General features: G+C 47.3%; 8 protein-coding genes and 1 non-coding gene across 9 annotated transcripts; 3 read left to right on the top strand and 6 right to left on the bottom strand.

Moving 5' to 3' along the window:
* Positions 1-1,407: 1,407 nt before the first annotated feature.
* On the bottom strand, positions 1,408-1,751 carry IWZ02DRAFT_458333 (uncharacterized protein; the record flags this gene model as incomplete). The annotated part of the gene is made up of 1 exon (XM_066768002.1): positions 1,408-1,751. A coding segment is annotated over one exon (229 nt), but the record flags the coding sequence as incomplete, so codon positions are not given.
* IWZ02DRAFT_49366 (uncharacterized protein) lies at positions 1,653-2,615 on the top strand. Its single transcript, XM_066769955.1, has one exon. It carries the CDS (start codon positions 1,801-1,803, stop codon positions 2,332-2,334), a length of 534 nt encoding a protein of 177 aa, XP_066620389.1. The 5' UTR covers positions 1,653-1,800; the 3' UTR covers positions 2,335-2,615.
* Positions 2,616-2,876: 261 nt separating this feature from the next.
* IWZ02DRAFT_435361 (uncharacterized protein) lies at positions 2,877-3,575 on the bottom strand (the record flags this gene model as incomplete). Its single annotated transcript, XM_066766435.1, has 1 exon — positions 2,877-3,575. One exon carries the CDS (start codon positions 3,573-3,575, stop codon positions 2,877-2,879), a length of 699 nt encoding a protein of 232 aa, XP_066620388.1.
* An 824-nt stretch (positions 3,576-4,399) lies between these two features.
* On the bottom strand, positions 4,400-6,433 carry IWZ02DRAFT_382684 (acyl transferase/acyl hydrolase/lysophospholipase; the record flags this gene model as incomplete). The annotated part of the gene is made up of 1 exon (XM_066765236.1): positions 4,400-6,433. The coding sequence occupies one exon, from the start codon at positions 6,431-6,433 to the stop codon at positions 4,400-4,402; it is 2,034 nt and encodes a 677-aa protein (XP_066620387.1).
* Positions 6,434-7,377: 944 nt separating this feature from the next.
* Positions 7,378-7,972, bottom strand: IWZ02DRAFT_382580 (GNAT domain-containing protein; the record flags this gene model as incomplete). Its single annotated transcript, XM_066765231.1, has 3 exons — positions 7,378-7,689; positions 7,720-7,825; positions 7,884-7,972. Coding segments are annotated over 3 exons (507 nt in total), but the record flags the coding sequence as incomplete, so codon positions are not given.
* A 9,052-nt stretch (positions 7,973-17,024) lies between these two features.
* IWZ02DRAFT_t92 lies at positions 17,025-17,141 on the top strand. Its single transcript has one exon. It is a non-coding gene; the product is annotated as a tRNA-Val (tRNA).
* Positions 17,142-17,627: 486 nt separating this feature from the next.
* Positions 17,628-19,095, bottom strand: IWZ02DRAFT_492779 (beta-lactamase/transpeptidase-like protein; the record flags this gene model as incomplete). Its single annotated transcript, XM_066769878.1, has 5 exons — positions 17,628-17,771; positions 17,827-18,339; positions 18,393-18,426; positions 18,531-18,960; positions 18,999-19,095. The coding sequence occupies 5 exons, from the start codon at positions 19,093-19,095 to the stop codon at positions 17,628-17,630; spliced, it is 1,218 nt and encodes a 405-aa protein (XP_066620385.1).
* Positions 19,096-20,783: 1,688 nt separating this feature from the next.
* Positions 20,784-24,149, top strand: IWZ02DRAFT_49248 (luciferin 4-monooxygenase). The gene is made up of 2 exons (XM_066769852.1): positions 20,784-21,754; positions 21,802-24,149. Exons 1-2 carry the CDS (start codon positions 21,133-21,135, stop codon positions 23,934-23,936), a joined length of 2,757 nt encoding a protein of 918 aa, XP_066620384.1. The 5' UTR covers positions 20,784-21,132; the 3' UTR covers positions 23,937-24,149.
* Positions 24,150-26,247, bottom strand: IWZ02DRAFT_49244 (uncharacterized protein). The gene is made up of 2 exons (XM_066769849.1): positions 25,953-26,247; positions 24,150-25,887 (listed from the first exon to the last, which is right to left on the bottom strand). The coding sequence occupies exons 1-2, from the start codon at positions 26,090-26,092 to the stop codon at positions 24,363-24,365; spliced, it is 1,665 nt and encodes a 554-aa protein (XP_066620383.1). The 5' UTR covers positions 26,093-26,247; the 3' UTR covers positions 24,150-24,362.
* Between the last annotated feature and the right edge of the window lie 9 nt (positions 26,248-26,256).

Raw genomic sequence — 26,256 nt, 5'->3', positions numbered from 1 at the left:
ATTAAACGAGGCCGGTGCGGTGCCGCGGCCTTCGTGGGGTTCGGGCAGGAGGACGGCTTCTTGGAAAAGACGTCGAAGCGTGGAACCGCCCCCTGCGCAGCCACCCACCCACAAAGCAATCGGGGCGATTCTCGATGCTGCGAACAGCGGCGGGGAACCACTGAGGCGAGGCATGTGTACGGGGCAGAGAACAGCTGAAGCGGTGGTGGATCAGCAAGTAGGAGTACAAGTTGACACGACCTTTCATCAGCTGCGACGGCAGAGGTGGTGATGCAGCACTTGGCACGGGATACAGACTCAGACTTCCACTTGTCTTATCTGTGGCTGCAAATCGGTTGCTCATAGCCTTATGCAACCCACGCATGCCCCCTTGCCTCTTCTGGCCTAGCCCCACAGTCAATCGATCCCTTTAGCTGCTGATAAGTCTCGACCAATCAGCACGACTTCCCCCCTCCAAAAAAAAAAAAAAAAAAAAAAAAAAAAAACCCAATCTCGGCCACCACGACGCCAATTCTGCCTCTCCGCATGCGGTCTTGCGAACCGAACCCAGCAACCAGATTCTCCTGTACCATCCGCTGTACGACTCATGCTTCTTTGCGTGCAGATTCCCCCAATTTCCCTGCCCTGGCCTCACCGCGCGGCCTCAGATAAGCTACAAATACCAACACCAACAGCTTTCCCACATCTCATCTGAAACTCGGTTCCTCCAGCTTCACTTCATGCTCCGCCCACCGTGTGACAGCACCTCCCGCGTCATCATCTTCCCCCGTTCATAACGACCCATCTCCCCGGTTGGCTGCCTCGGGAACTACCTTATCGCCCTCTGATGTTAAGCAATGCTGCACAGCTGAGACCAAGCAAATCATCATTCGGCCAAGCTTTCTCCATATTCCCCAACTTCCGGTCTGAGTTTACCTTTCCATTCCCGTGGGAGCTCAGGGTCCAGCCAACCAACGTCCAACCACCGGCCAAAATGCTTCAGAGCCGATGCAGCATCTGCCCAATTTCCTGAACATCTGATCCAATTAGCTCGTCTTTGCCATTCCCCGTCTTGTCTTTCGATACAATGCACCACCCAAGTCGCTCGCAGCGCCTCCAGCCATTGCCATGTCCATCAAGCATTTACAATCTTCAGCTGAGCCACCATCCAAGCAATGCATCTTCTGCCATCTCGTTGTTGGTAGTCTGCTGCTGCCAAGGTATCCTACAGATGGTTGGTCGATAGCCGAGACGTCGACCCCTCAGCCGTGTGTCAACTCGACTACAAAGCATCTGCACCAGCGCAGATAAAACCCAATATTCCATCTCTCGTTTCCGACAATGCCAGTCGGCGACACAGCATCCTGACGGCTTGCTTGCCTGACGACTGCATTTGTACTCGACATGACGGGAATACCATCTCAAAGGTCGACGGCCGCTGAACTTTGCCCGTCTCTCTCGACCTCGTATTACTCACTGCCTTGGCCCACCTATTCTCTGCACCTGTAACCACTTCTGCGACCATCGCCGAGAGAACCCCATCTCATCGCTGCTGCTCGGCCTGGCGCATCGCAATCCCAAACATGCTTCTTCGGCTTTCCGCTGCAACCCGCACATCAGACCCGAAGTCGGCGGCGGAGCAGGCTGGCTGCGTCCAGCTCACGCCCTTGCGCCCTAACATCGACAACACCACCAGGAAAAACAGCGAAAGAAAAAAAAAAAAAAAAAACCACCAGTTGAACCGGACGAAGCTCGCTCGCCCGCTCATCATCACGCAGGGTCCTTCGCCGTCCAACAAGACATTCTCAGGCCCGTCCACCAATGACGACGTTGGCATTATTTCCTGCCAGCCGTCAAACACCATCATCATCAGCACACGTCTGGCCGCGTCGCTCGCTCGCCACCACCTCTCATCACCACGACCCGTCCTCTCCACAAAAGCCCGCTTCCATTCGCCTCCCACCAAAACAGCTCCCCACCTCCGCCCCCTCCCAAAACCACGTCTTGTGTGCATGCATGCATAGCAACCCACGCGCAACTTGCACTCTCCGCTCACCGGTCCCTCGTGCCGTCACTGGCGAACCGATCGAGTTGGCTGTCCATCAACTTCCACCGCCGCCGCCCGCCGGCCAGGCACCAGAACCCACGAGCCGAGCGCAGCGTGGCGCACGCGGGCACGTCCGCCCCTGTCTGCTCCGGCTTCACCCGGCCCTCTGGGCCCCTGTGCCTGCCTCTTGCTGCTCGTGCGTAGCGCTCGTCCCTCGTCCGTGTCCTGCGATAGCTAGACCGTCGATGTCTCGTGCGCCGTTGGCTGCACGTGCCGGGGGGGCTGGGGGTGGTTCAGGGGTGCAGTGAGCTGAGTTGTCAGGGGGCGCTGTCGCTTCATCGCTTCAGGCTGGATGCGCTGGCTGGTTCTTGTCGCACTGATCTTGAAGGTAGGCTCTGGAGCGGCCCCTGAATTGATCAAGGACAGGCGAGGTGTGAACGAGAGACTCCAGCCTGGCTGACTGACTGACTGCCCGATTTGGCAGCTTGAAAGAGGTGAGTGAGATGCAGGTAGGCTTGCCCTGGCACTCCCCTAGCAGCTTGTCAAATATTGCAAGTTTTTGAAAAAGCTTCAAGCGGCCAAGGTATTGTTCACATTTCCTTGCCACATGGCGTTATACTCCTCCTTCTAGCGACTTCTCGGTCGCTGAAGACCTCTGGACGACGTTCCAGCCTGCTCGGCGATCATCGATAGAGGTCCTCAACATACCTAGCACCCAAAGCACCGCAACAATCAGGATCCGCACAGGATAGACTCAATACCCCACCAGCTTCATCCTTCAACACTTAGCGTCAGCGCCTAAGGACTTGTTGGTAAAACTTCCGCATCCAATGGCATCAGCCGAATCAAGCTATTGATTCTTCTCCTTCCAATGCCAACGAAAATCTTCCATTCCCTCATGCAACTCCTTGCCAAACCAATTCTCATAATACCACTCCTGATCCAGCGCCCTGATGCCGTCCTCCAACTCGTGGACCCAAAAGCTTTCTGGGGCTTTGCCCACAACAGCCTCCCACTTCGTGAGCCAGTCGAGAACGTCTTCGCGTTTCGGGACCCGACGCATTTCCGACCTGAACCCCCCCACCGCCTCGTCCACCTGGCGTTCCCTCTCGCGCCGCGACGGCGCCACCCTCACCCGCAAGAAACGCAGCATATCCCACGGATGCTCAGACCCGCGACAGTGCACGTGGTTTGCCAGACGCGCAAACCACTCGGGCGCCAGATGCTCCAGAATAAACTCAGACACCAAACCGAGATTGCGTCGCTGCAACTGGTACTGCTCCGCGTGTATCTGATAAATTTGCCACTCCGCCAGGCGCTTCTGCCACGTCTCCGGGTCGTCCTTTCGGTGGTCGACAGATGATTGGCGCTCGTAAAGGCCGCGGGGCGGCGGCAGCGGTTCGAGTATTCCCCGCGCCTTGACATCGCTGGACGGATCGACCTCGTCCCAAACGCCCAGAGTCGTCGCGCGCATCTTGACGGTGAAGAGCCAGACCTCCCAGTCGGACGGCTGCGAGAGGATGACTTTGTTGTTGCGTCGCTCCTCCATGTTCGAGAGAGAGGGGGGGAGTTTGCTGACTTGATTGCCCGGATTGTGTTAGGAAGACAGTTCTCCACATGGATCCGTTGGCGCAATGCTATTCTTACTTGTTGGAGGACTCAAGAAGTCAGGCTGACCGATCGAGTGAGGTCACTGGATCGTCGTGCACAGAATGCGCGGCCGCAATCACGGTTGGTGGAAGTCTGAGGGCGCTTTGACGCTGCTCCTGCAGCAAGTAACGAGAGCAAATGGATCAGTGAAAGCCAGCAGCAGCAGCAGCAGCAGCAGCAGCAGCAGCAGCAGCAGGCAAGCCCGTTCAAGCCTGTTGACCAAAGCGAAGCAAGAGACAAAAGAGCGCCAGCAGGAAAACGGTTTATGGATCGACCAGCTTTGCACGGCCAGGCGGATGGAGCTGCATATATCAAGAGCGAAACTAGCAAGATGGCGACAGACGTGTCAACGGGACTGGGGCCAGAAGGCGCAGGAAGTGGAGTCGAAAAGTGGTGCAGTAATCCACCGCCCGGCTCTGGAGCTGCAGGAGCACTGGCCGTTTCATGGTCATTCCCGTGTGATCTCTGAGAACTGTAGTATGGGTGGGGAAGAAATGTTGTATAGCGACGACTTGCGATGTAGGGTATACATATACTGCGTGCAAAATGCCTCAAGAACAAACGCTTCGTCAAAAGAAAGGGATACAAGGCCACGATGCTGGAACGCCGAGTCTAACGCACCATGAATGCTTGCTGATATGCTGATGCAGGGAAAAAGGTTATCTCCAAAATGCAGAACGAACTGAGAAAAGGTAAAAGAAAAAGACAAAAATCTCGACACACTCACCGCGCACCTACTGGCTCCAATCTCACGCCTCCAAAGCTCCAACCGCTCACGAACACGCCCTCTTCATAGCTCTTCGTGACCAGCAGGCCCAGCGCGCCGTCCAGGCCCACCTCCACCTCGACGTCCGCGCTGACCTCGATCCACCGCTTGCCATTCATCTCAGCATACCGTCCGCGGCCGACACGCACGCGCACCGCGTCGACGCCCAGCAGCACAGGCACCACATCCGGGGTGATCTTGACGTCAACGACGCGATGGGCAAACGTGGCCACGTCGAGGGGCTTGCCAACAGAAAAGACGATTTCGGACGGCGCGGCGCAGTCCGGCTGAGGCGCGAACAGCGACGCGATGAACGAGACGCGGTAGCGGCCGGGCGGGACGCCGGTGCGCAGGGCGCGGAGGCACACTTTGTCGGCGCGCCTGCAGGTGAGGACGGCGCATTCTTCGCGGCGGCCGTCGCCGTCGAGGTCGAGCGCCACGGGCAGCACGCCGCGCACGCGGCCGTCCGAGTCGAGCGTGATGCCGCGTTGCCCCGAGGGCGACGTGGTGGCGAGCCGGGGCAGCTTCTGCCGCTCCGTCAGCGTGGGCACCACGCCCAGCGGGAAACCCGTCTTGAAGTCCAGCTCTTCTTGCACGAAGGAGCCGTCGATGAGGCCGCGGCCGGTGATGCCGGCTCGGAAGGCGGTTGCGGGGATTTCGAATTTCGATGGCAGCGCCGACAGCTTGACGATGAGTTCGCCGAATTGTTGGGCGCGCCGCATCTGCTGCGAGTCGCGCATGTATTGCTCTGTCAGGGCGGCCATTTCATCTTCCATCATCCACTGCTCGAGCGAGATGTTGGCGAGGCCGCCATCGACATCGAAGCGGTAGTATTGCGTAGGCGTGTCATAATACATTCGCTGCATTTCATTGTCGACGCGTGCGGTGCCGGTTGCAAGAGAGCCGAGTGCGGACGCAAGCGCAATGTCGGTACCCAGTCCAAAGGGAAGCCAACTTGCAACCTTTTTGACCGACGGAATGGTTTGGAGCCCTGTCCCGACAGATACTATGACGCCGATCGAACGGCCTTCCCAAACTGACTTGGCCGCGTAGTCGACTTCGGCGCAGGGGTTGTTGAACCCGACACCGCCGTCGAGATACGTCATGCGAGGCGTGCCAAAAGCCATTTCCTCGAAAAAGGTTGGAGCAGCAGAGGTGGCACGGAGAGCCTCCCAAATCCTGGTCTGACGGTCGTTGGGATCATACGTAGACAGTATACGAGGAAGACCAAGGGCGTTCTTGAGAGCGGAGACGACGAATGTGCGACAGCCTCTTTGGTTGGGCTTTCGGTGTACAGAAGTATGCCGGTGTACTCGCCACGTAGGAGTGCTCTTGCGACTGTGGCGATTGAAAGATTTGAGTGTTGAACCTTCGGAGAAGAAGCTGTTGGTCGTTTTGGATTTGGACAGTTTTGTTGGAGTAGAAGCCCCGCTTTCCGCCTTGATGCTTTCCTGCGGTGACTCGGTGATGACTGGCGCCGGCACATTGGCCCAGATGCTATCTGCCTGCGTGTCTCTTTGCTCGCCTTGCTCTTCAAACAGGGAGTCGTCCCACATAGGTTCGTTTTCATCGTAGCCAAGAGTCGCAAGGGCTTTTTTGATGGCGTTCTCGAGCACCGCACCAGAGAAACGAGTTTTACCGACAGGGACTTTCATTCCAGCGAAATTGAAAGACCTGTCATTTTTGAAGATCTGTTCGGCGAGTTCGGTGTAAATCGTGAGGCAGGTTTTGACATCCAGCTGCAGCCGTCCGAGTAGAATGGCAATGATCCCGCCTGTGCTGGTACCGCCGATGAGGTCGAAATAATCGCAGGGCTTGAGCGGTTCGTTGTCGTTGGTCGGGCGCAGTCCCAGTCTCTTTTCTTCAAGCGCAATGTTCTCCATCAAGTCATCCAGGACCATGAGGCTGGACAGGCCCCGGACTCCTCCGCCGTCGAGCGAGAGGAGCCGGAGCGGGGCGCGGGGGTTGGGTTTTGATCCTTCCATCTCCATGTGTGGCGGGTGCATAATGATTCGTTGCGAAGCGGACCAGTCAGACTTTATATACGCTATCGAGGTCCTGAGGCCGTCCAGATGACGCCAAAAGGGGTCTTGCCAGGGCAATCAAGGCGTTCAAGGGCGATCGAAATGTGGTGAGTCAATGAGGAGTTTTCGCAGCTTTAATGGAGCTTGTCTTTGCCGAAGGCTCCAGGGCTCGTGATGTCAAGGCAACGTGATTTGTTGCGTCGATTGCGTCGACGTTAAATCAGAAACTGCACTTTGTCAAAAGAAAGGCAGGTTGGTAAACTCGAACAAAAATATCCAATTGTACATGTTCATTGAACAGTCGAATTGCGCAAAGGAAGAGGTACGTTGGGGGCCAGTGTTGACCCAGTGCTCCTCGAATGACGTTGAGGCTGCACTCTCTGTTGGCAGATGGACAGACTCGAGGCCGCATGTGTGCACCCTGGGTTTCTTCATCATCCAAAACCACCAGACCAAGCCAAACTCAGGCGGCCCAGGAAGGAACATTTGTTTGAAAGTCATGGTCAGAGCCTCGGACAGAGCGTGAATGTGGAGTGTCACGGGAGTCGAACTGCTGGATGAGGCTGATTTGTGATTGATCATTCGCTCCGCCATCGTCTGCGCCTCTTTCGTCGCGAGGCTGACGCTGGATCCTTCGCAGTGACGCACCAGCTCGCTCAACGGACCCTGCTGCCGACGCAGGGCAGAATCACATGACTTGAGCCTCTACCAGGCGCCACAGGCGGGCTGGCTTGTTTTCTTCACCCTTGCCGGGCGACGTTTCGAGAGCCAGGCCCAGCCAAGTGGAAGAATGGCCATTTGCCATGTGCAAAACTCCGTACAAACAGACTCCTGCCGTGCTACTCGAGTTGGCCGAAAGGTTCTGGACCGTCGTCGAAGAACAGCTTAGTCCCCGTTGTAGACACTTGTCTCTATTGACCAACGGCCTCTGGGCGCTGCAGGCGGTAGATTTCAACATCCCTCAGGCCTAGACTCGGGTTTTCAAAGCCCTTCACATTTCTGTCCTCCAGGCTGAAGCCACATTTCAGCAAAACCTTTTTGCTGGCGCCATTGTCCGGGTCGATTTGGGCAGAAGCAAAGTCAAACTCGGTTCTGAATTGCTGCCAGTAGAGTGGCATGAATGCTTGCAAGGCCTCTGTGGCCAGACCGCACCCCCAAAAATCTGGAAGGATCAGGTAGCCGATTTCTGGTGCCTCGACTGCGCCTATCAAGCCAATCACTCGCTATGCTTTGGCCAAGGCCGAAGTGTCGACCTGGTTGTCTTCGGGGGCCAGCAGCTCCATGGCAAAATTGTAGACGTGGGGACGGCTGAGGCAGCCGCGTATCCAGCTCCGCGTGCTTGTTTCGGGGCCATAGCGACTGCAGCTTGTTTAGCCTATTGCCTTGATTGCCAGACTTGACTGGACGGAGACCGTACAAGTACACCATGACCTCGGGACGCGACCGAATCAGATGGACATCCTCTGCATCCTCCACGCGCAAGCGGCGCAAACAAAGGCGTGCCGTGCCGTCTTCACCTCGGGGTCTTCCTGGATTCACGGCATGCGTCGCAATTGACCTTCCCCGTCAAGTCGATGTTTGCGACTCGTAGGTAGTCGCTGGAGCGCAACATGATTCCAAAGCGAATGAATGCGCAGACACCGTAGAGGCTGCGGGACCTAGGATAGAACGAGGAGGTTGGGTGCGGAGCGGGCCGCAGGATTGCCGCGTGGTTGCGCAGCCGAGCAGCTAAGCGCCCATCCCAACCCGACTGTCGTCGGCAAGGACTTTGAAGACTTTTCGCAATTTTTTTATTTTCGTCGCTTTCCCTTTTCCTCTTTCACCTTTCTACCAAGTCGAGATCGAGCAGTATCTGACCACAATTTTTGAAAGGGTGGGCTCAACGATGAGGCGAAAGGGGAGGGGGGGGGGGGTTTCAGGGGTGAGTCGGCACCGACTCTTCTCTGGTTTGGCCACCACTTCTTAGAAAAAGCCTGTGCGTCAACAAGTTATTGCCACACACAAAATTTTTAAAAAATCAAAAATCACTATACCTACTATAACTCTATAGTATAGGCTCATATATATATAACTAAAGTTAGAAAGTAAAAACCTACCCTCTAAAGTATTATACTATAAGTATACCTATACCTACCCCCTAGGGGGAGGCCCTACCTAAACTAGTTTCCCTTCTACTAGACGGCCGTAACTATAAAATTTAGGATACCCCTATACTATCTAGCCTACTACCTACTTAACTTACTAATAAACCTAAGGAGATAGACTAGGATAACCCTATACTATCTTACCTACTACCTACTTAACTAGCTAATAAATATAAGGAAATAGACTAGGACTTCTCTACTAGCCCTATCCCCTTATTATCCCTACTACTTATCATACTAGGCCTAATTAAGAAATAGTATACTAAGCTAAAGAGAACTATCCTAGTAGATACCTCTAAACCTAATCCTACCTACTAAGGAAAAAGGTCTAGGGTTAGATTTTATCTAAACTTTAATACTATCTAGGAGGTAATTAATATAGCCCTCTCTTATATCCTATACATAATAAACCTTACGTATAATATAAGTAAAAAGTAAAGACTCTATAACCTTAGTAACATCCTATAGGATTATACTAAGATAGGTTATATAGGTAATATATTATTAGTTCTAGCTACTTAAGTTTACTCCCTTAAAAATACTACTTATATACTAGGAGTAAAGGTTTACTAGCTATAAAAGCTAGTTATCCTTCCTATAAACCTAGCTAAACCATTATATATAACCTAAGCCTAGAAAGTAACTACTACTAAAAAACTAAACATAATAACTCCTTACCTAAAGATAATTATAAAGCTAGCTACTACTCCCCTAAAGACCCTATAGGACATATAGGTTATTATCTAGTAGTAGAGTCCCTTTCTAAACTTTAACCCTCTCTCTATATAAAATAACATTAATAATACCTTTAAGAATATAGGTATATCTAGCCTAGTTATAATAATAGTAATACGTATAGAGAAGGGGAACATCCTACTTACTAGCTTACCCTAATATAACTCTAAATTCCTTACCTCCTATTAAGACCTCTTTACTTACCTATTCCCTAATGCTATAGTCTAGGAGAACTAAACCTAGTATAAGGTTATTACCTATAGCATCCCTCTTAAAGACCTCTATCTACTTAATATTAGATAATTTATTATAGAAGAGGTCTATACTTTTAACCCTAGCCTATTAGTTATAGGAACTCTATACTAGCTTACCTTAGCTAAAAGGAGGGCTACCTAAAAAGTAGGATTAGTTATTATAGCCTTCTATATAGTAAAAGAGGTAGAGATAGCTATCTTAAAGCTATTCTATCTTATAGAAGTAAGTATAAGGGTTATAAAACTCCTTAGGCTTACTCTAGATATATAGTATATAAAGTATTAAGAATTTAGCTATAGCTCTCCTAGGTATCATAATAGGACTAAATGCTTACTATATACTAGCCCCTATACTATAGAAAAGTATAACTATAAACACTATATAAAAAGAGGTATAATATGTACCTATATAGTGTTAAAGTATAGTAACTATAATAGTACTTATTACTCCTAGGACCTAAACTATCCCTATTATCTAATAAAGCTATCCCCCTAGTATAAATATTAGGTAACCTTAAAGTTATATAAGTTAACTTAAACCGGAATGCCTAGGCTATAGAAGTAGTACTCTAGGATACTCTCTACTTAGGCATCTACCTAATATTTATCTAGGAACTATAGATGATACTATAAGAAGATATAGCTAATATATAATTAATCTCTTACCCCTCTATAATATAAATTCTTCTAACCTTCCTATAGGGCTCCCATCCTTAGATGATGCTCTACCTAAATAAATTCCTTATCTAAGTCTAGGTAATTCCTTACCTAGATATTTTCTCTAGTCTAGACTGCCTTACCGTTAATTTAACCTATAGAGAAGATACTATCCGCATAGTTAATATCTATAATAAGGTAGAATAAGGTAACCCATCCTCCCTACGTATAATAGAAAGAGTTATTAAGTATAGCCCCCCTACTATACTAATAATCTATGTAGGGGACTTTAATGAATACTATCTAATATAGGACCTACTCTCTCCCTAATCTTATAAAGTAGAAGCTCTATATGAATAGATTAAGAAAAACCGCCTTAAACTCTAAAACTAGCCTAGAGTAGGTACCTTCTTTTATATAGGGATAGAAAGGGAAACGGTTATTAACCTATCCCTATACACTCTAATAATTACTACTTAAGTGATTAACTAGTAGTTATAAGAGAACCCCTTATCTAACTATAATACTATTCTCTTTACCATTATGTATGATGAGTTTTAGGATATACTAATGCCTCTACTACGGTTTAATGTTAAAAAAGCTAACTAGGCCTAATATAGGTAAATCATCTAAGAAGAGTTAAATAAGATTATAATTCTACCCGTCTAAGCCCTCCCTAATAGGGCATAATATATACTCTCTAGTAGGACCTTATAAGAGGACCTAGACTAACTTAGATGAAGCCTTATAAAGGTAATAGAGATAGTAGCTAAATGTAGCATCCTATAGGTAATACCTAGATAGTAATAAAAACTATAGTAGTCCCTACTCCTTATAGCCCTAAGGATAACCGCTATATAAGTAAGGTATAGGGTAAGTTAGGACTAAGTTATATATATATAAGCACGGAATATATATAATATAGCCATTAAGCAGGTAAAATAAGAGTACTAGAATAACTTCCTTATAAAAGAAACACCCTAGTCTATCTATAAGGTAATAGTATATATGAAATTAACCCAATCTAAGCGGATCCCCTAGATATATAACCTTTAAGATTAACTCTAATCATTATATAATAGTAAGTATACTACCTTCTATTAGAAACTCTTCCCCCTACTACTATATATCCCTCTACGTAAATAGATAAACTATAAGGAAGGGCTATAGGACTAGCCCTCCCTTATAGATAAGGAAGTATAGTATACCTACTCTTATAAGATTAAAGGTACTACCCCTAGGCTAGACTAGATCTACTAAAGGATAATTACTAAGGCGTATAACGCTTCTCCCGGAAAATTTACCTAGATATACTAAACCTTCTTTATGTATAGATACTACCTAGAATGCTAGAGAGAAGTAGTAGGAGTAATACTTAAGAAACTAGGGAAACCTAATTACATAGACCTAAAAGTATATAGAGTTATCTCCCTACTTAACTACCTAGGAAAAGTTCTTAAATACATTATAGTAAAACGTCTTAGAGCGCTTATAGAAGCTACCTACCTCCTATACCCATCCTAAATAGGTAGATAACTATAGAAGTCAGTAATTAATATAGTAATAATCCTTATATATATTATCTAGGATGAGAGGAGGGTATAGTATAAGATATTAACCCTATTCCTTAACATATAAGGCGCCTTTAATTATATAGCCTATAACTAGCTCTTATATATAATAGGGGAAATTAGGCTTCCTACTTCCCTCCTAGTATAGATAAAGATATTTACTAGTAGTTAATAACTCTAGATCTCCTTTAATAGCTAATAAGAAGACCTTTATCTAATAGTTTTAGGAATCCCTTAAGGAAGCCTAGTCTCCCTAATCCTATTTCTTATCTATATATAAAAGCTCTTTTCCTCTTACTTAGTAAGATTCCTCTTATATATTAATAATGTTTTAATTATAATCTCCTTAATAAGTTAGAAGAAAAATGCGCGGATCCTCTAGTAGGAAGTAACCTAGCTCTTCTTACTTAGAACCTAGTATGCTATTAACTTTAATAAAGATAAAATAGACCTTATCTATTTTATAAGCTTAGATAAGGCTAAGGTAGCTATAATTATACTCCTAGGAGATTATATAGTAAAACTAAAGTAACTCGTCTAATAGCTTAGGATATAGTTTAATATATACCTATTATTCCGGTAGTATATAATAATTTAAAATGTCTAAGTAAAGTAATTACTAGGACGACTTATGCGGCTAGCTAATATATAATATAGACTATCCCCTACTACTATCTAATAGCTATACCTTACTTATATATAAAGTATAGTAGATTATAGGTTCCTAGTTTTCTAGTAAGTTAGTAGCTCTAAGATACTTAGATGAATACTTTAAAATAGTAGACTATACTAAATCCTAGGAGCCTTTTATACCTCCCTAATTATTCCTATAGAAATTAAAGTAGGCCTTCTCCCCCCCTACCTTAGGAGGAATATATTACTTTAAGTATATACTATAAGACTCTTTAAACTTAGTTACTAACACCTAGTACATATAATTATTAATAAGTTTAAACTAGAGAGCATACTAGGATACTAGATATAACTTAAATATATCTAGAATATAATTTTAGACCTAGTAATAGGTACTAAAAGCCTAATAAAGCATAGTTCCTTTCCCCTATAGAAAAAGACTACGCTATATAAAGTTAAGATTAGCTACCTCTAAAAGGAATAAGAAGCCTAAGCATATATTAGACGCATAGGATATATAACTTAAGTAGTTATTCTATATTCTAATACTTCATCTATCCTAAAAGGAAATAGAGTAGGTATAGGGATTATAGTATACGATACCTAATAAGATAGTATAAGAGTAGTAGTAAGATATAGAGTAAATACTAGACTATACTAGCTTATATATAATAGAGAACTAGAGGTACTTATAAGGGCTATAGAGCTAGCTGCCTAGAAATAGCCTAGGTAATAGATTATAGTATATATAGATAACTAAGCTATACTATACCGCCTCTAAACCCTATCTAACCTACTAGGTTAAGGTCTATAACTTTAAGCTATAGATATAGGCCACTTAATTATGGCTAGATAAGGTAGTCTTACCTTCTTATAGGCCCTAGGCTATATAGGGATTAGAGGAAACCTATAAGTAGACGCCCTTATAAAGGAGGCTACTAGGCTAATCCTAGAGAATAACTACTTAAGTACTACCCTCCTTAGGATACATATATAATAAAGAACTATAGTAGAATAGATAATATATACTATATAATACTAGGAAGCATAGATACTACTATCCTAGGGGTTATATATATATAACTTCCTACCTATACTAAGGATATCTATCTAACTCCCTAAGTATAGATAACTAGAAGTATTAGCCTACTTCTAATTAAAACTAAACTACGGCTACTTTAGAGCCTACCTAGTACGGTTTAGTAAGATAGACTAGGATAATTATAGCTATAATAATACCGCCTAATAAATACTATAATACCTTATTAGTAACTACCTACTCTATAGCTCTACTAGGAGAGAAGCTATATAGGTAGCGCGTAAGGCGTATAATAATAATAGTAGGAAAATAGCCTCTATACCCTATAGAGAGCTATTCTAAGGAGATGTTAGTAGATAATTTATACTTAAATTCATATATTAGATGAAGGTTTCTACTAGGGTATAGTATATGTAAATAGTAGACTAAGGGAAAAAAGAAGAGTAAAAAGAAGAGGAGAGAATCTATTCTAATCTCTACTAGTAGAGTAAATAATAAGCTCCATAATCCCTCTACTTATAGTTCCTATAGGTACTACCCTAGAACCCCTCTAACCGAAGATAATTAAGGAAAGGACCCCTTTATCCGTAATCTACCTAATACCCTCTAGGCTTATACCCCTCCTCTACCTTATATAGAGCCTCTAAGATTACTAGAACGCTATAGTAGAGCGTATATATAATCTACCTTACCTACTACCCTATACTATATTTACTTTTCTATATATACCTTCTTCCTATCCCCCTTCCTTTCCTTACTCTTACTTCATGCTACCTATCTACTTAGATAATAGTAGGAAGGCTAGTTCTTAGCCCCCCCTTACCTAAAAAGAGCCTAGATAAACTATCTATCTATAATAACCCTATACTAATATTATACTAAGAATTATACTTTATTATATAAGATTCTTTAGCCGGGCATCCCTACTTACCTTATAAACGTATGCGGTATCCCCTATAGATAGCTCCGTCTTAGATAGCCTATAGCTCTAGTAAGACGTAAAATAATTAATTAATTAATTAATTAATTAATTAATTAGGGGTGAGTTAGTAAAGTCTTCTACTACCTAGTATCTACTATACCCCTATCTACTAGGCCTACTTACTTAATAAAACTATTTATACTATCTAATAATAGAATTAAGGGTTTCTAGTATAAAGCGATAAGAGAAACTCTTAAAATTATACTATAGTTAGTCGTTTATCTTATTAGAATCTTCGTCTCCTTTCCTAAAATATAACATTATACCTTACTTCTATACATTTACTTTAGCCCTAAAAGCTATAGAATAGATTAAGGGGCTTAGAGAATGCTTATAGACTATATAAAGTCCGAAATATAGCCTAGAAACCTAATTCTTACACCTTATATTAAAACACTCTTCTTTAGTTTAGCTACTACTTCTTAAAAAAAGCCTATGCGTTAATAAGTTATTACTATATATAAAATTTTTAAAAAATTAAAAATCACTATACCTACTATAACTCTATAGCGCGGGCTTATACGTATATAACTAAAGTTAGAAAGTAAAAACCTACCCTCTAAAGTATTATACTATAAGTATACCTATACCTACCCCCTAGAGGGAGGCCCTACCTAACCTAGTTCTACTAGACGGCTATAACTATAAACCTAAGAAAATAGACTAAGATACCCCTATACCGCCTAGCCTACTACTAACTTAACTAGCTAATAAACCTAAGGAAATAGACTAGGACTTCTCTATACGCCCTATCCCCCTATCATCCCTACTAATTATTATACTAGGCCTAACTAAGAAATAGTATACTATACTAAAGAGAACTATCCTAGTAGATGCCTCTAAACCTAACCCTACCTACTAAGGAAAAAGGACTAGGTTTAGATTTTATCTAAACTTTAATACTACCTAGGAGGTAATTAATATAGCACTCTCTTACATCCTATATGTAATAAACCTTATATATAATATAAGTAAGAAGTAAAGACTCTATAACCTTAGTAACATCCTACGGGATTATACTAAGATAGGTCACGTAGGTAATATATTATTAGTTCTTACTACTTAAGTTTACTCCCTTAAAAACACTACTTATACACTAGGAGTAAAGGTCTACTAGCTATAAAAGCTAGTTATCCTTCCTATAACCCTAGCTAACCTATTATACGTAACCTAAGCCTAGAAAGTAACTACTACTAGAAAACTATATATAACTCCTTACCTAAAGATAACTATAAAGCTAGCTACTACTCCCCTAAAGGCCCTACGGGATATATAGGTTATTATCTAGTAGTAAAGTCCCTTCCTAGACTTTAACCCTCTCTCTATATAAAATAATATTAATAATACCTTTAAGAACGTAGGTATATCTAGCCTAGTTATATTAATAGTAATATATATAGAGAAAGGTAACATCCTACTTACTAGCTTACCCTAGTATAACTCTAAATTCCTTACCTCCTATAAGGACCTCTTTACTTACCTATTCCTAGATGCTATAGTCTAGGAGAACTAAACCTAGTATAAGGTTATTACCTATAGCATCCCTATAGAAGACCTATACTTACTTAATATTAGATAATTCATTATAGAAGAGGTCCGTACCTTTAATCCTAGCCTTTCTATTATTAGAACTCTATACTAGCTTACTTTAGCTAAAAGGAGGGCTACCTAAAAAGTAGGATTAGTTATTATAGCCTTCTATATAGTAAAAGAGGTAGAGATAGCTATCTTAAAGCTACTCTATCTTATAGGAGTAAGTATTAGGGTTATAAAGCTCCTTAAGATCACTCTAGATATATAGTATATAAAGTGTTAAGCATTTAGCTATAGCTCCTCTAGGTGTCGTAATAGGACTAAATACTTACTATATACTAGCCCCTATACTATAGAGAAGTATAACTATAAATACTATATAAAGAGAGGTATAATATGTACCTATATAGCATTAAAGTATAGTAACTATAATAGTACTTATTACTCCTAGGACCTAAACTATCCCTATTATCTAATAAAGCCATTCCCCTAGTATAAATATTAGGTAACCTTAAAGTTATACTATTAGGGATAGTACTAGAACGCTATAGTAGAGTATATATATAATCTACCTTACCTACTACCCTATACTATATTTACTTTTCTATATATACCTTCTTCCCGCCCCCCTTCCTTTTATTACTCTTACTTTATACTACCTATCTACTTAGATAATAGTAGGAAGGCTAGTTCTTAGCCCCCCCTTACCTAAAAAGAGCCTAGATAAACTATCTATCTATAATAACCCTATACTAATACTATACTAAGAATTATACTTCATTATATAAGACTCTTTAGATAGGCATCCCTACTTACCTTATAAACGTATATAGTATCCCCTATAGATAGCTCTATCTTAGATAGCCTATAGCTCTAGTAAGACGTAAAATAATTAATTAATTAATTAATTAATTAATCAATCAATCAACCTGATTCTTGTCCCCCCGGCTTGGGGAAAATGCAGTTGCTGCAGGGTATATTGTTCTAAATTGCCACTGGACTTAGAAGCAGCACCGGTGGTGTAGTTGGTTATCACGTCAGTCTAACACAACCCAGTTTCTCGTGTTTGAGTGAATGGTTGTGGTGTTGAGCACTGAAGGTCCTGAGTTCAAGTCTCGGCCGGTGTACATTTTCTTTTGCCGAGCTTTTGGCCATTTCCTCATCTCCGATGCCCCCAATTGACCAAAGCTCAGTCTAAAATCCATAGCAGTTGTATCTTTCATAGGGGATTTGTCAGGATGTGAAAGTTTTGAAACTGATGGCACAGGGAGATTGAGGCGCTGCGACGGCGCGAGAGAGAATAGACGAAGATGATGATTGTAGGACGCTTGCAAAAGAAGTCGAGGGTATTTTTGGATGCCTATGTGTCGCAGAGAATGTGAAGGACTTGATACATGTTGGTTGCTTGATGGTTCTACCATTTCACCTTGGAATGCTCCCTGAGTTTACAGACTGCATTAAACGGGTTTTTACTCGCATCACGACGAAGATTGAGCCGCAAAGTCGCATCTGATTCGCAAAACATCTGTATCGAAATGCACTTACTCCACATATCATCAACTCTTTGCTTTTGTGGTTTCAAAGGCAAACGCCTATGGCCAATCAGCGTGCCTCTACTGAATCTTCGCGTACTTCTGCTTTTGAGCGGCGTAGACAGCCTCTTCGAAGTTGGAAAGTAATTCAATCGTCTTGTTGTCTCCGCCGGGCAGAAGCTGCGAAATAAAAACGCCGGCGATTTTATTGGCCCTATCGATCCACTGATCAAAGCACGTTAGAACAAACAAAGCAGAGCGGACAGGAGACAATGCTAACCCAGAAGCAATTGGACATGCCAGACCGCGTCAGAGACGGAGCACCTCTCCGTCCTGGTACGGGAGTCGTATTCATCACGCCACCAAGCCCCGAGTTGACGGCCGTGTCGTCAGGAATGCTGTTGAAAACGCTGTTGCGGACAAAGACGGACGCCTTGCGCGCATCATCAAAGTCGACCGTCGTCGGTATGTGCGGAGTAAACATGAGATCGATCGTCTCCTTCTTCAGCAACCGTTCGTCATCGCGGAGCAGTGCTGCGTAAATCTTCAGCAGCTCAGGGACCGTCGCGTAGAGTCCGGTGCCGCCAAAGTCGTCAATGACCGGGTCGGGCATGACGCAGTTGTCCAGCATCTGCAGGCCTCCGTCGGGAGTCCGCTGCCACATGCGAGCTTGTCGCTTGCGCATGTCCTCGCGCTCTTCGAGGTGAAACGTCATGTCCCTGATGCCGAGGGGCTCGAAGACGTTGCGGCGCATATACTCGCCGAGTTTGATGCCTCCATTTACGCGCTCGACCTGCAGATTTCGTCAGTCAGGCAGTTCAAGGGGAGAACTCTTAGAACACTTACAAGCAGCCCAACGTATTCGGCTTCTGGGGAGTATCTTCATCTTGTTCCAGGTTCGAAAATGAGAATTTCGTCGAAGGAATCTCTCTGGTCCCTTGATCAGCCATTTCCGTTTTTCTCATCGTATTCGCCAGGGCGTACATTGTCAAGTTATTTTTAGGCTTTGCACCATGCCATTCTTGGTACTTTGACATCAAAGGGTCCAAAAAGGCATACGCCATTCCGCTTGAGCGCGACAACACGTGCCTAGAAAGAGTATAAGTGATCGTCTGGGAACAGCGGCTCGCAGCACTGTAGCTGAGGGATATGTGATTCTGCGCAGGCTTCAAAATGGGCTCCCCATCTTCCTCGAAACCGACCAAAATCTTCGGATTCTTCCATTCAGCAAGCACGTCGCCAATGTCGCCATCGAGAGTCAGCAACCCCTTCTCGACACACTGCAGTGCAGCAATGGTCGTCACCAGCTTTGAGCAGGAAGCCACCCAATGGACGGCGGTGGTGTCTTGCGGCCCGGCGGCAGTGCTGCAGTCGGTGCCGAAGAACTTTTCGTAGTAGAAGCCACGAATTAGCCCTGTTATCTTCACACTCAAATCTCGCCGAGATGCTGACCTGGCTCATCGACCGCCCCCAGCGTGACGAATGGCAGAGGGGAGTCAGTTGCTTGCGGCTTGAGGAAGCCCGCGACGGTGTGGCTGAAAGAGTCCATGCTTAAAGGCTCATAAAATGGCCACCCGAAGACACAAGCTCACGGGAAGGCGTTCACGCCACGGGTTCGTTCCGGTTTTAAGATTAAGCTTGTTCTGTAGCAATCTCTTGCAGGCAACAGAGCCAGCATGATTAGCTACATGTTGACAGTCGAACTGGACAGAGTGTGACGTCGTTGAAGTCTATCGGAACATTTGTGGTTCGGTCGACATGCTCATGGAAACCTTCCAGGCAAATGGTTCGCCGCCAACTGCCGAGAGGCATAATCTCTGCTGCTCGTGTCATTGAGCAAGTATTGTTCACTTGAGTACACTATCGGTTTCTGTGGCACTGATAAGACACTACTTACTATACTGCGATCTCTACCTTGTCATGTTCAAGAGACAACACCTCGGGTCAGTCCGTGTTGGCCGCTGAATCGCGACAAAAACAGCTTGGCAGCAAAAACGCAAAAGAATACCGCAACCAACAACACCTTTCACGCGACACTTCGACGACAAATGAAACAACCATCTCGGTATTCGACGCCTCTAGGCGCAAAAACTTCTTCGTCTCTCGTCAATTTTGCTGTTCATCAACCTTGTAGGGCTCGGCTTCCGAGAGTCGGGAGAATCCCCTTAAGCGAAGATCGGCAAGGAACAAACCTCGACAGAGGCAAATCGTCATGAGAGTAGGACTCGCACGCGAGAAAGCGTGAGCTGAGGGAGGGTGTCCTTAAGTCGTATCTCGGGTATCCTCGGGCTAACCCGGCTGCCACAGTGATGGATCTGGATTGCGGGTATGATTGAAGGCCATGTTTCGAGGCAATCATCCAATCGGACCGAGAACATGCTTGTAGTGGCACCATCGTTGGTAAACTGGTGCCTTGCTATCTGACTGTTTTAGTCATGCGTAATGTGACAATGACTAGTATCTCCTGGAGTGAAAACTCCTAGTCGTGTTAGGTTTAGGAGTGTTGCGCATAAGCAGTCCGCGCCGCCGTCGCGGATGATCCATGGCGTTCGGCGTTAGGAGTTTTTGAGGTTCACGTGTACGCTAACCGTGGTTAGTTAGACTGAGGAGTAATAGTCGGTCGCTAGCAGGCCTTACGACGTCTATTCTTACTCCTCACCTATTGATTGTCAGTAATCAGCACGACCTACTCTACTTAGTGCCGTGAGAAGGAGTCTCCTAAGGTTACTATTAATTAGCTCTTAGGCTTAGTAGGCTTCTTAGTCCGTATAACTAGCTTTATAAGCTTAGTCCTCTAAATTCTAGACTTATAAGGCGGAATTAGCTACTAAGAGCGAAGCTAAGGATACTACTATCTTTATAATTCCTTTATCCTTAAGTCGTAATAGCGGTGTGTGAGATTTAGCATCATAGGGGGTTGAATGAAGTAGTAACGATAATGTATTCAGAGTAGATATTAGATGAAACCTTAGTTTGTAAGGTTTCGTCCATGAAGGGCTTTTTGTGTGTCCTTACTTGTGCGCATGACCCTCTTCGGGTCCTAGTCGGTGGCCATTAGGCTCCGCCTAGGTCCTCACCTGGAGTGGGATCGGTAGGCGTTAGCATCACACGGTGAATCACGCTAAGATAACTCTACTATACGTGCTTAATATAATATCTTTAATATCTTATAAGGTGTAGTAGTCGTAATATTAGTAGTAAGCTATTAGATATGTTTAAAACTACCTAATTCTAGTTATGTGAAGTTATTATTTAAGTAGATAGTTATAGGGAACAAGACAATTTCTTCCCCTCATCACATGACTGATTACGTACACGGATATACCCTCTTATCCGTAATTCGGTGATTTAGTGATGTAGTAGGTCCTTTGATGGAAGATCTATCTCAAAAAACCTCCTAGACAAGTCGAATACGAACGTTCATCTTGGAATATGCCGAGGCCGAGACCAATACACGTGCTAGAGAGCCCGATAAACGCATGCAGCAATCGAGTTGTTTCGCTCGCTGGTAGCAAATGATTTAATAGAGAGGGTTTGGTACGAGTTCCGACAGCAGGCGCCCTGTCTCGTCCAGCACCAGCCCAAAATGTTGGCCAAAAACTTGTCCCAGATTCTTGTCAATGCCGCAGAGTATCCCGCCAACCGGGGCATCCTGTTCGAGTCGTCGGCCGGGTCGAAGCACGTCACATACCGGAAGCTGCTCGAAATAGCACAAGAAAAATCGTCGACCATTCTCAGCCTGGGTGCCGACAAGGACACCAAATTCTTGCTCCACTTCGACAACCACTACGACAACATCACCTGGTTCTGGGCCGTTGTCCTTGCTGGCTATGTCCCGGCTGTTTCGACTCCGCTCGTCTCCGACCTAGACGCACGAAAGAGGCATCTTGATCACCTGCACACGCTTTTGGATCCGCTTGTTCTGACTTCCTCGCGTCTCATCGACGACTTTTGCGGCCTTGATTACCTCAAGCTCCGGCCAGTGGAGGACTTGGCCCAGTTTACCGTCGAAAAGGCCACACAAGATGCTACTGGCCTTTCAAAGGGTGCCGATGACCTTGCTGCGCTGATGCTTACCTCTGGCAGCACTGGCCACTCCAAAGCAGTCATGCTTTGCCATGGACAAATGTTGACGGCCATCCGAGGAAAGAGCTGCCACCACGACACCAAGTCGGAAGATGTGTTTCTCAACTGGATTGGATTCGACCGTAAGTCACACTCCAGTTTCGTGAGGGGCAGAACTGACCTTCAACAGATGTTGCAAACCTGACTGAAATCCACCTTCACGCCATGAACCTGGCAGCCGAGCAGGTCCAAGTCCCTGCCGTCGACATGATCAAGGACCCGCTCTTCTTCCTCGAGCTTCTGGCCAAGAACAGAGTTGCGTACACGTTTGCGCCCAACTTCTTCCTGGCAAGCATCCGCCGCGCCATCAACCAGCCCGACGGTTTGCGCTTCGACGACAAGTTTGACCTGTCGGGCCTGCGCGCCCTCATCTCCGGTGGAGAAGCCAACGTCGTCGAGACGTGCGCCGCTCTCAGCCTGCAGCTCAAGGAGTACGGCGCGCCAGCCGACTTCATCAGACCCGGCTTCGGCATGACCGAGACTTGTGCCGGATCCATCTACAACAACAACTGCCCGTCATATGACCTCGCCAACGATCTCGAGTTTGCATCGCTCGGACACTGCATCCCAGGTATCAGCATGCGGGTCGTGGACCAAGAGACGGGAGCAGTCCTTGGACCCAACGAGACGGGATTCCTGCAAGTTTCGGGCCCCGTCGTCTTTCAGGGCTACTATAACAACCCGACGGCGACGAACGAGTCGATCCTCGACGGCTGGTTCCAAACTGGCGACATGGCGTACCTCGACGCGCAAGGCTGCCTCAACTTCACCGGCCGTGCCAAGGACAGCGTCAACGTCAACGGCGTCAAGTATTTTACGCAGGACCTAGAGACAGATCTGGACGACGGTCGCATCGCCGGCCTGACGCCCAGCTTCACTGCCGTCTTCCCGCACCGGCCCAAGGGATACGACACCGAAGTCGTCGTTGTTGTATATCTGCCCTCGTACGCCGAGGACGACATTGTTGCGCGCGTCGAGACGACGGAGCAAATCACAAAGATGGTGTTCCAGCACTACAGCGTGCGGCCGTACCGTGTCATTCCACTGACCCGGAAACACCTGCAACTGTCATCGCTGGGCAAGCTGTCGCGCGCCAAGCTGCGCAAGGCATTCGAAGCCGGCCAATACTTCGAGTGCGAGACGACCAACGACGCGCTGATCAAGGAGCACAAGCTGCAATTCTACGAGGCGCCGAACACCGAGACGGAAAAGACGATCCATCAGGTGCTGATTGCCTACTTCGAGACGGACCGCGAGCTGGGGATCAACGACGACATTTTCGACCTGGGCGTGACGTCGGTGGAGCTGCTCAAGCTCAAGTTCTTCTTCGAGGAGGCACTTGGCGTCACAAAGTCGATCCCCGTCTCCGTCTTCATGACCAACCCGACCATCAAGACGCTGGCCCAGGCCATTGAGAAGCTGCAGAGCGGCGAGTACGACCCCGTCACCATCCTGCAGCCCAAAGGCAACGGCACCCCGCTGTGGTGCATCCACCCGGGCGGTGGCGAGGTCCTCGTCTTCATGAAGCTGGCCACATATATTACGGACCGACGGGTTTACGGCCTGCGCGCGCGCGGTCTCGACGGCGAAGACGTCTTCACATCCTTTTCCGAAATGGTGGCGATATACGTCGACGCGATCCGCGCGGCGCAGCCCGAGGGGCCGTACGCCATCGTTGGCTACTCGTATGGCGGCAACGTGGCGTTCGAGGTGGCCAAGGGGCTCGAGGCGGCGGGCTGCGAGGTGCGGTTCCTGGCGGCACTGGACCAGCAGCCGCGCTTCGTCGACCATATCAACACGCGCGACTGGATCGGCAGCCTGCTGTTCCTGTCGCACTCGCTCGGCCTCATCTCCGAGCACGAGTCAAACGTCTCGCTGCGCCCCGTCCTCACTGGCATGCCCCAGGACGACGCCCTCGACTTCATCATGAAGCACGCCGACCCCATCCGCCTTGCCGAGATGGGCATGACCAGGACGCAGTTGGAGAACTGGACCGCGACCGACTACAGCCTCAAGGTCATTGCCAAGCCATATGAGCCGTCCGGCTTGACAAAATCTGGCATGCACGTCTTTTACGCCAAGCCGCCCGCGTGGATTGGGTTCAACCTCGAGCAGTGGATGGAGGGCCTGAGCGAGTGGAACAAGTACATTGGCGGTGGCGTGCAGTTCCATCTCGTCGACGGCTCGCATCTTGATCTCATCACGGCGCACGTTGCGACGTTCCAGAAGAAGTTCAAGAGCGTCCTCAACGAGATTGGCATTTGAACGACTTTTTGACGACTTTTTCTTCTCTTTGACAGACTTTCTGCAGAATGCGGCGCTTTGTTTTGGGTTCTAGATGGACATCATTGATTAGCATTTTTGGGTTTTAGATTAGCATTTAAGGTTAGACATGGGCGTTTTTGGATTACAGACAAGCTTTCTTGAATCGCACATCAGCTGTTTTTGATTCGTGGATTTGTTACTTCAAGGGGAGACTTGCCTTGTTCAATATCTAAATTGCATAGACTCCCGAACAGGTCTTGTTGTTTGATAAGCATGTTACAAGTGATGTTTGCAAAAGCTTGCCATGCCTAGACTCTGATTCAACCGCGCTCCTGCTTCGAGCAAGCCAGAGCGATAAGATAGTTGTGAGTTTGCCCGGTCAGGATTATTTTTCGCACTCAAAATGTCCCACGGCCCGCGCACAGCCTACTTTCCAGCATCCTTCATGCGCTCCATCGTCTTGAGCACATCAGCAGCACTGTCCTTGTCGCCCTTCCTCTTCTTGGGACCCCTCTTCCTTTTTTTGCCACCCCGCTCCCTTACCCCATCATCGTCATCATCGTCACCACCACACATGCCCTTCCATTCTGAAAGCTTAATCTTGGTACCCTCCTCTTCCATCTCCTCAGCGTCATCAAATCGGCTGGACCCAAAGCCCATGTCCATGTCCTCGAGATCGCGGTCCTGAGCGGCGAGCATGGCAGCGCGTTTTTTGAGACGTGCTTCTTCTGCAGGATCTTTGGCAGATGCAGAGTCGTCGTCGGCTTTGAGTCTTTCGGGGTCGATTTCCTTGGCCTTGCGGATCGCAGCGAGGATGGTGGGATCGGTGAGGGGATTGGAAGGTGGTTGTGCGCTGGACGATGAAGCAGGGGAAGAGTCGTTGAAGTAATTGGTTTTGGGAATGGAACCAATGACCGTGGGCTTCCGAGGCGGTGGCATCGTTGCTGAATCCAACGCTTCTGAACCAGGAGAACTTTGTTTGGATGGCTCGTCGGAAGGTGATCCCGACTTCGCCGGTGCTGTGAGTTCGCCGTCTTCTTCCTCGGATGAACTGTCATCGTCACCCAGCCCAGCCAGAGGGTCGTAGTCGTCACCCACGCCTTCAAAAATATCGTCATCCTCTTCTTTTTCTTCTTCCTTTGGCAGCTCAGGAACCTCCATTCCCAACGGCTTGGCCTTTGGGTCTGGCATCGGTAGGCTTGACTCCTTTTCCTCCACCTCCGCCTCTGCTTTAATCTTTCTGACCTTCCTCTTGACGTGCCCATCCTCATCCAACGTTAGCAGAACCTCTCTCCCACGCTCGTCTATTTCAATCCTCGGGTATGCCTCGGCTTGATGCGCTCCCAGTCTTCTGAATTTCGAACCCAGCTGTGGTTGCGCCGCGGCCTTTGCAGCCGCAGCGGCTTGTCGTTGCGCTTTGAGCTCGGCCAAAATCTCATTCCGTGTGCGTTTGGTTCCCGCAAGAGCAGTCTCACCCTTCTTCTCCTTCTTTTCTTTGACGACCGGCGCCACATCTCTTCGTTCTAGCTGTTCAAACTCGTCGTCGACGTCGGGTTCTGGCTCCTTCTCCGCAGCTTTGCTGCCGCTGCCCACGCCGAGAACGTCCTCGCCCCTCCTCACGCGCTCCAACAGCCGGCGATCAAGGCCTTTGACCAAATGTGTTGCGCTGACATCTCCGCCAGTGATTTCATCGCGTAGCTTCTCGAATGTGTCCTGATCGATCTGGCCGAGCTTCATGCTCTCCTCGAGGGCCTTGATGCGTTTGGCGCGGTCGTCGGCATCGTCTTCCTCGTCGACGCGATTCTCCGTTCGGTCCGTGTATCCAGCGGCGAGCCTTGCGCCCTTGGGTGCGGCGGAGGAGCGGAATTTCCTGGTAGCTGGCTGGGAGCCTGCGCGCTGGTCGGCGAGTTGGCGCTGAAAGTCAATGGCGGCTCCGCCCTTGACTGTGCGCCTGAGGCTCGCAAGGTTAGATTCAACGGCGTTCGGAAGAGCGCGAGCCCCGGAATAGCGACTCACGGTGTCATGGGGATGCTCGAACGCATGCGCGAGCCCAGGGAGCTAGCGGGCGTGCGCGAGGCATTGGTGGAGGAGTTGTTGGTGCCCGGGCTACCGGCGGACGGGCGATCGAAAAGCTTGCGGAAGTCTTGGTTGTTCATGGCGATGACGGTGAAAGACAGAGCAACCAGGAAGCCAATAAAGCAATATGGAAGGAAGCCCTGCGGTGGTTCACTTAAGCAACGGGCGGCAACGGACGTGCTGACGGAGGGTATTCCCGGTGCGGCGGCCGTCGGGTGTCGAGGTGCGATTGGTGGGTTCGCAG

The sequence above is a fragment of the Phyllosticta citriasiana genome (assembly GCF_038021145.1).
Source record: "Phyllosticta citriasiana strain CBS 120426 chromosome Unknown IWZ02scaffold_11, whole genome shotgun sequence".
Classification (NCBI taxonomy): domain Eukaryota; kingdom Fungi; phylum Ascomycota; class Dothideomycetes; order Botryosphaeriales; family Phyllostictaceae; genus Phyllosticta; species Phyllosticta citriasiana.
Note: the sequence above shows the minus strand (reverse complement) of the source record. Positions and strands in the feature narration are given on the sequence as shown.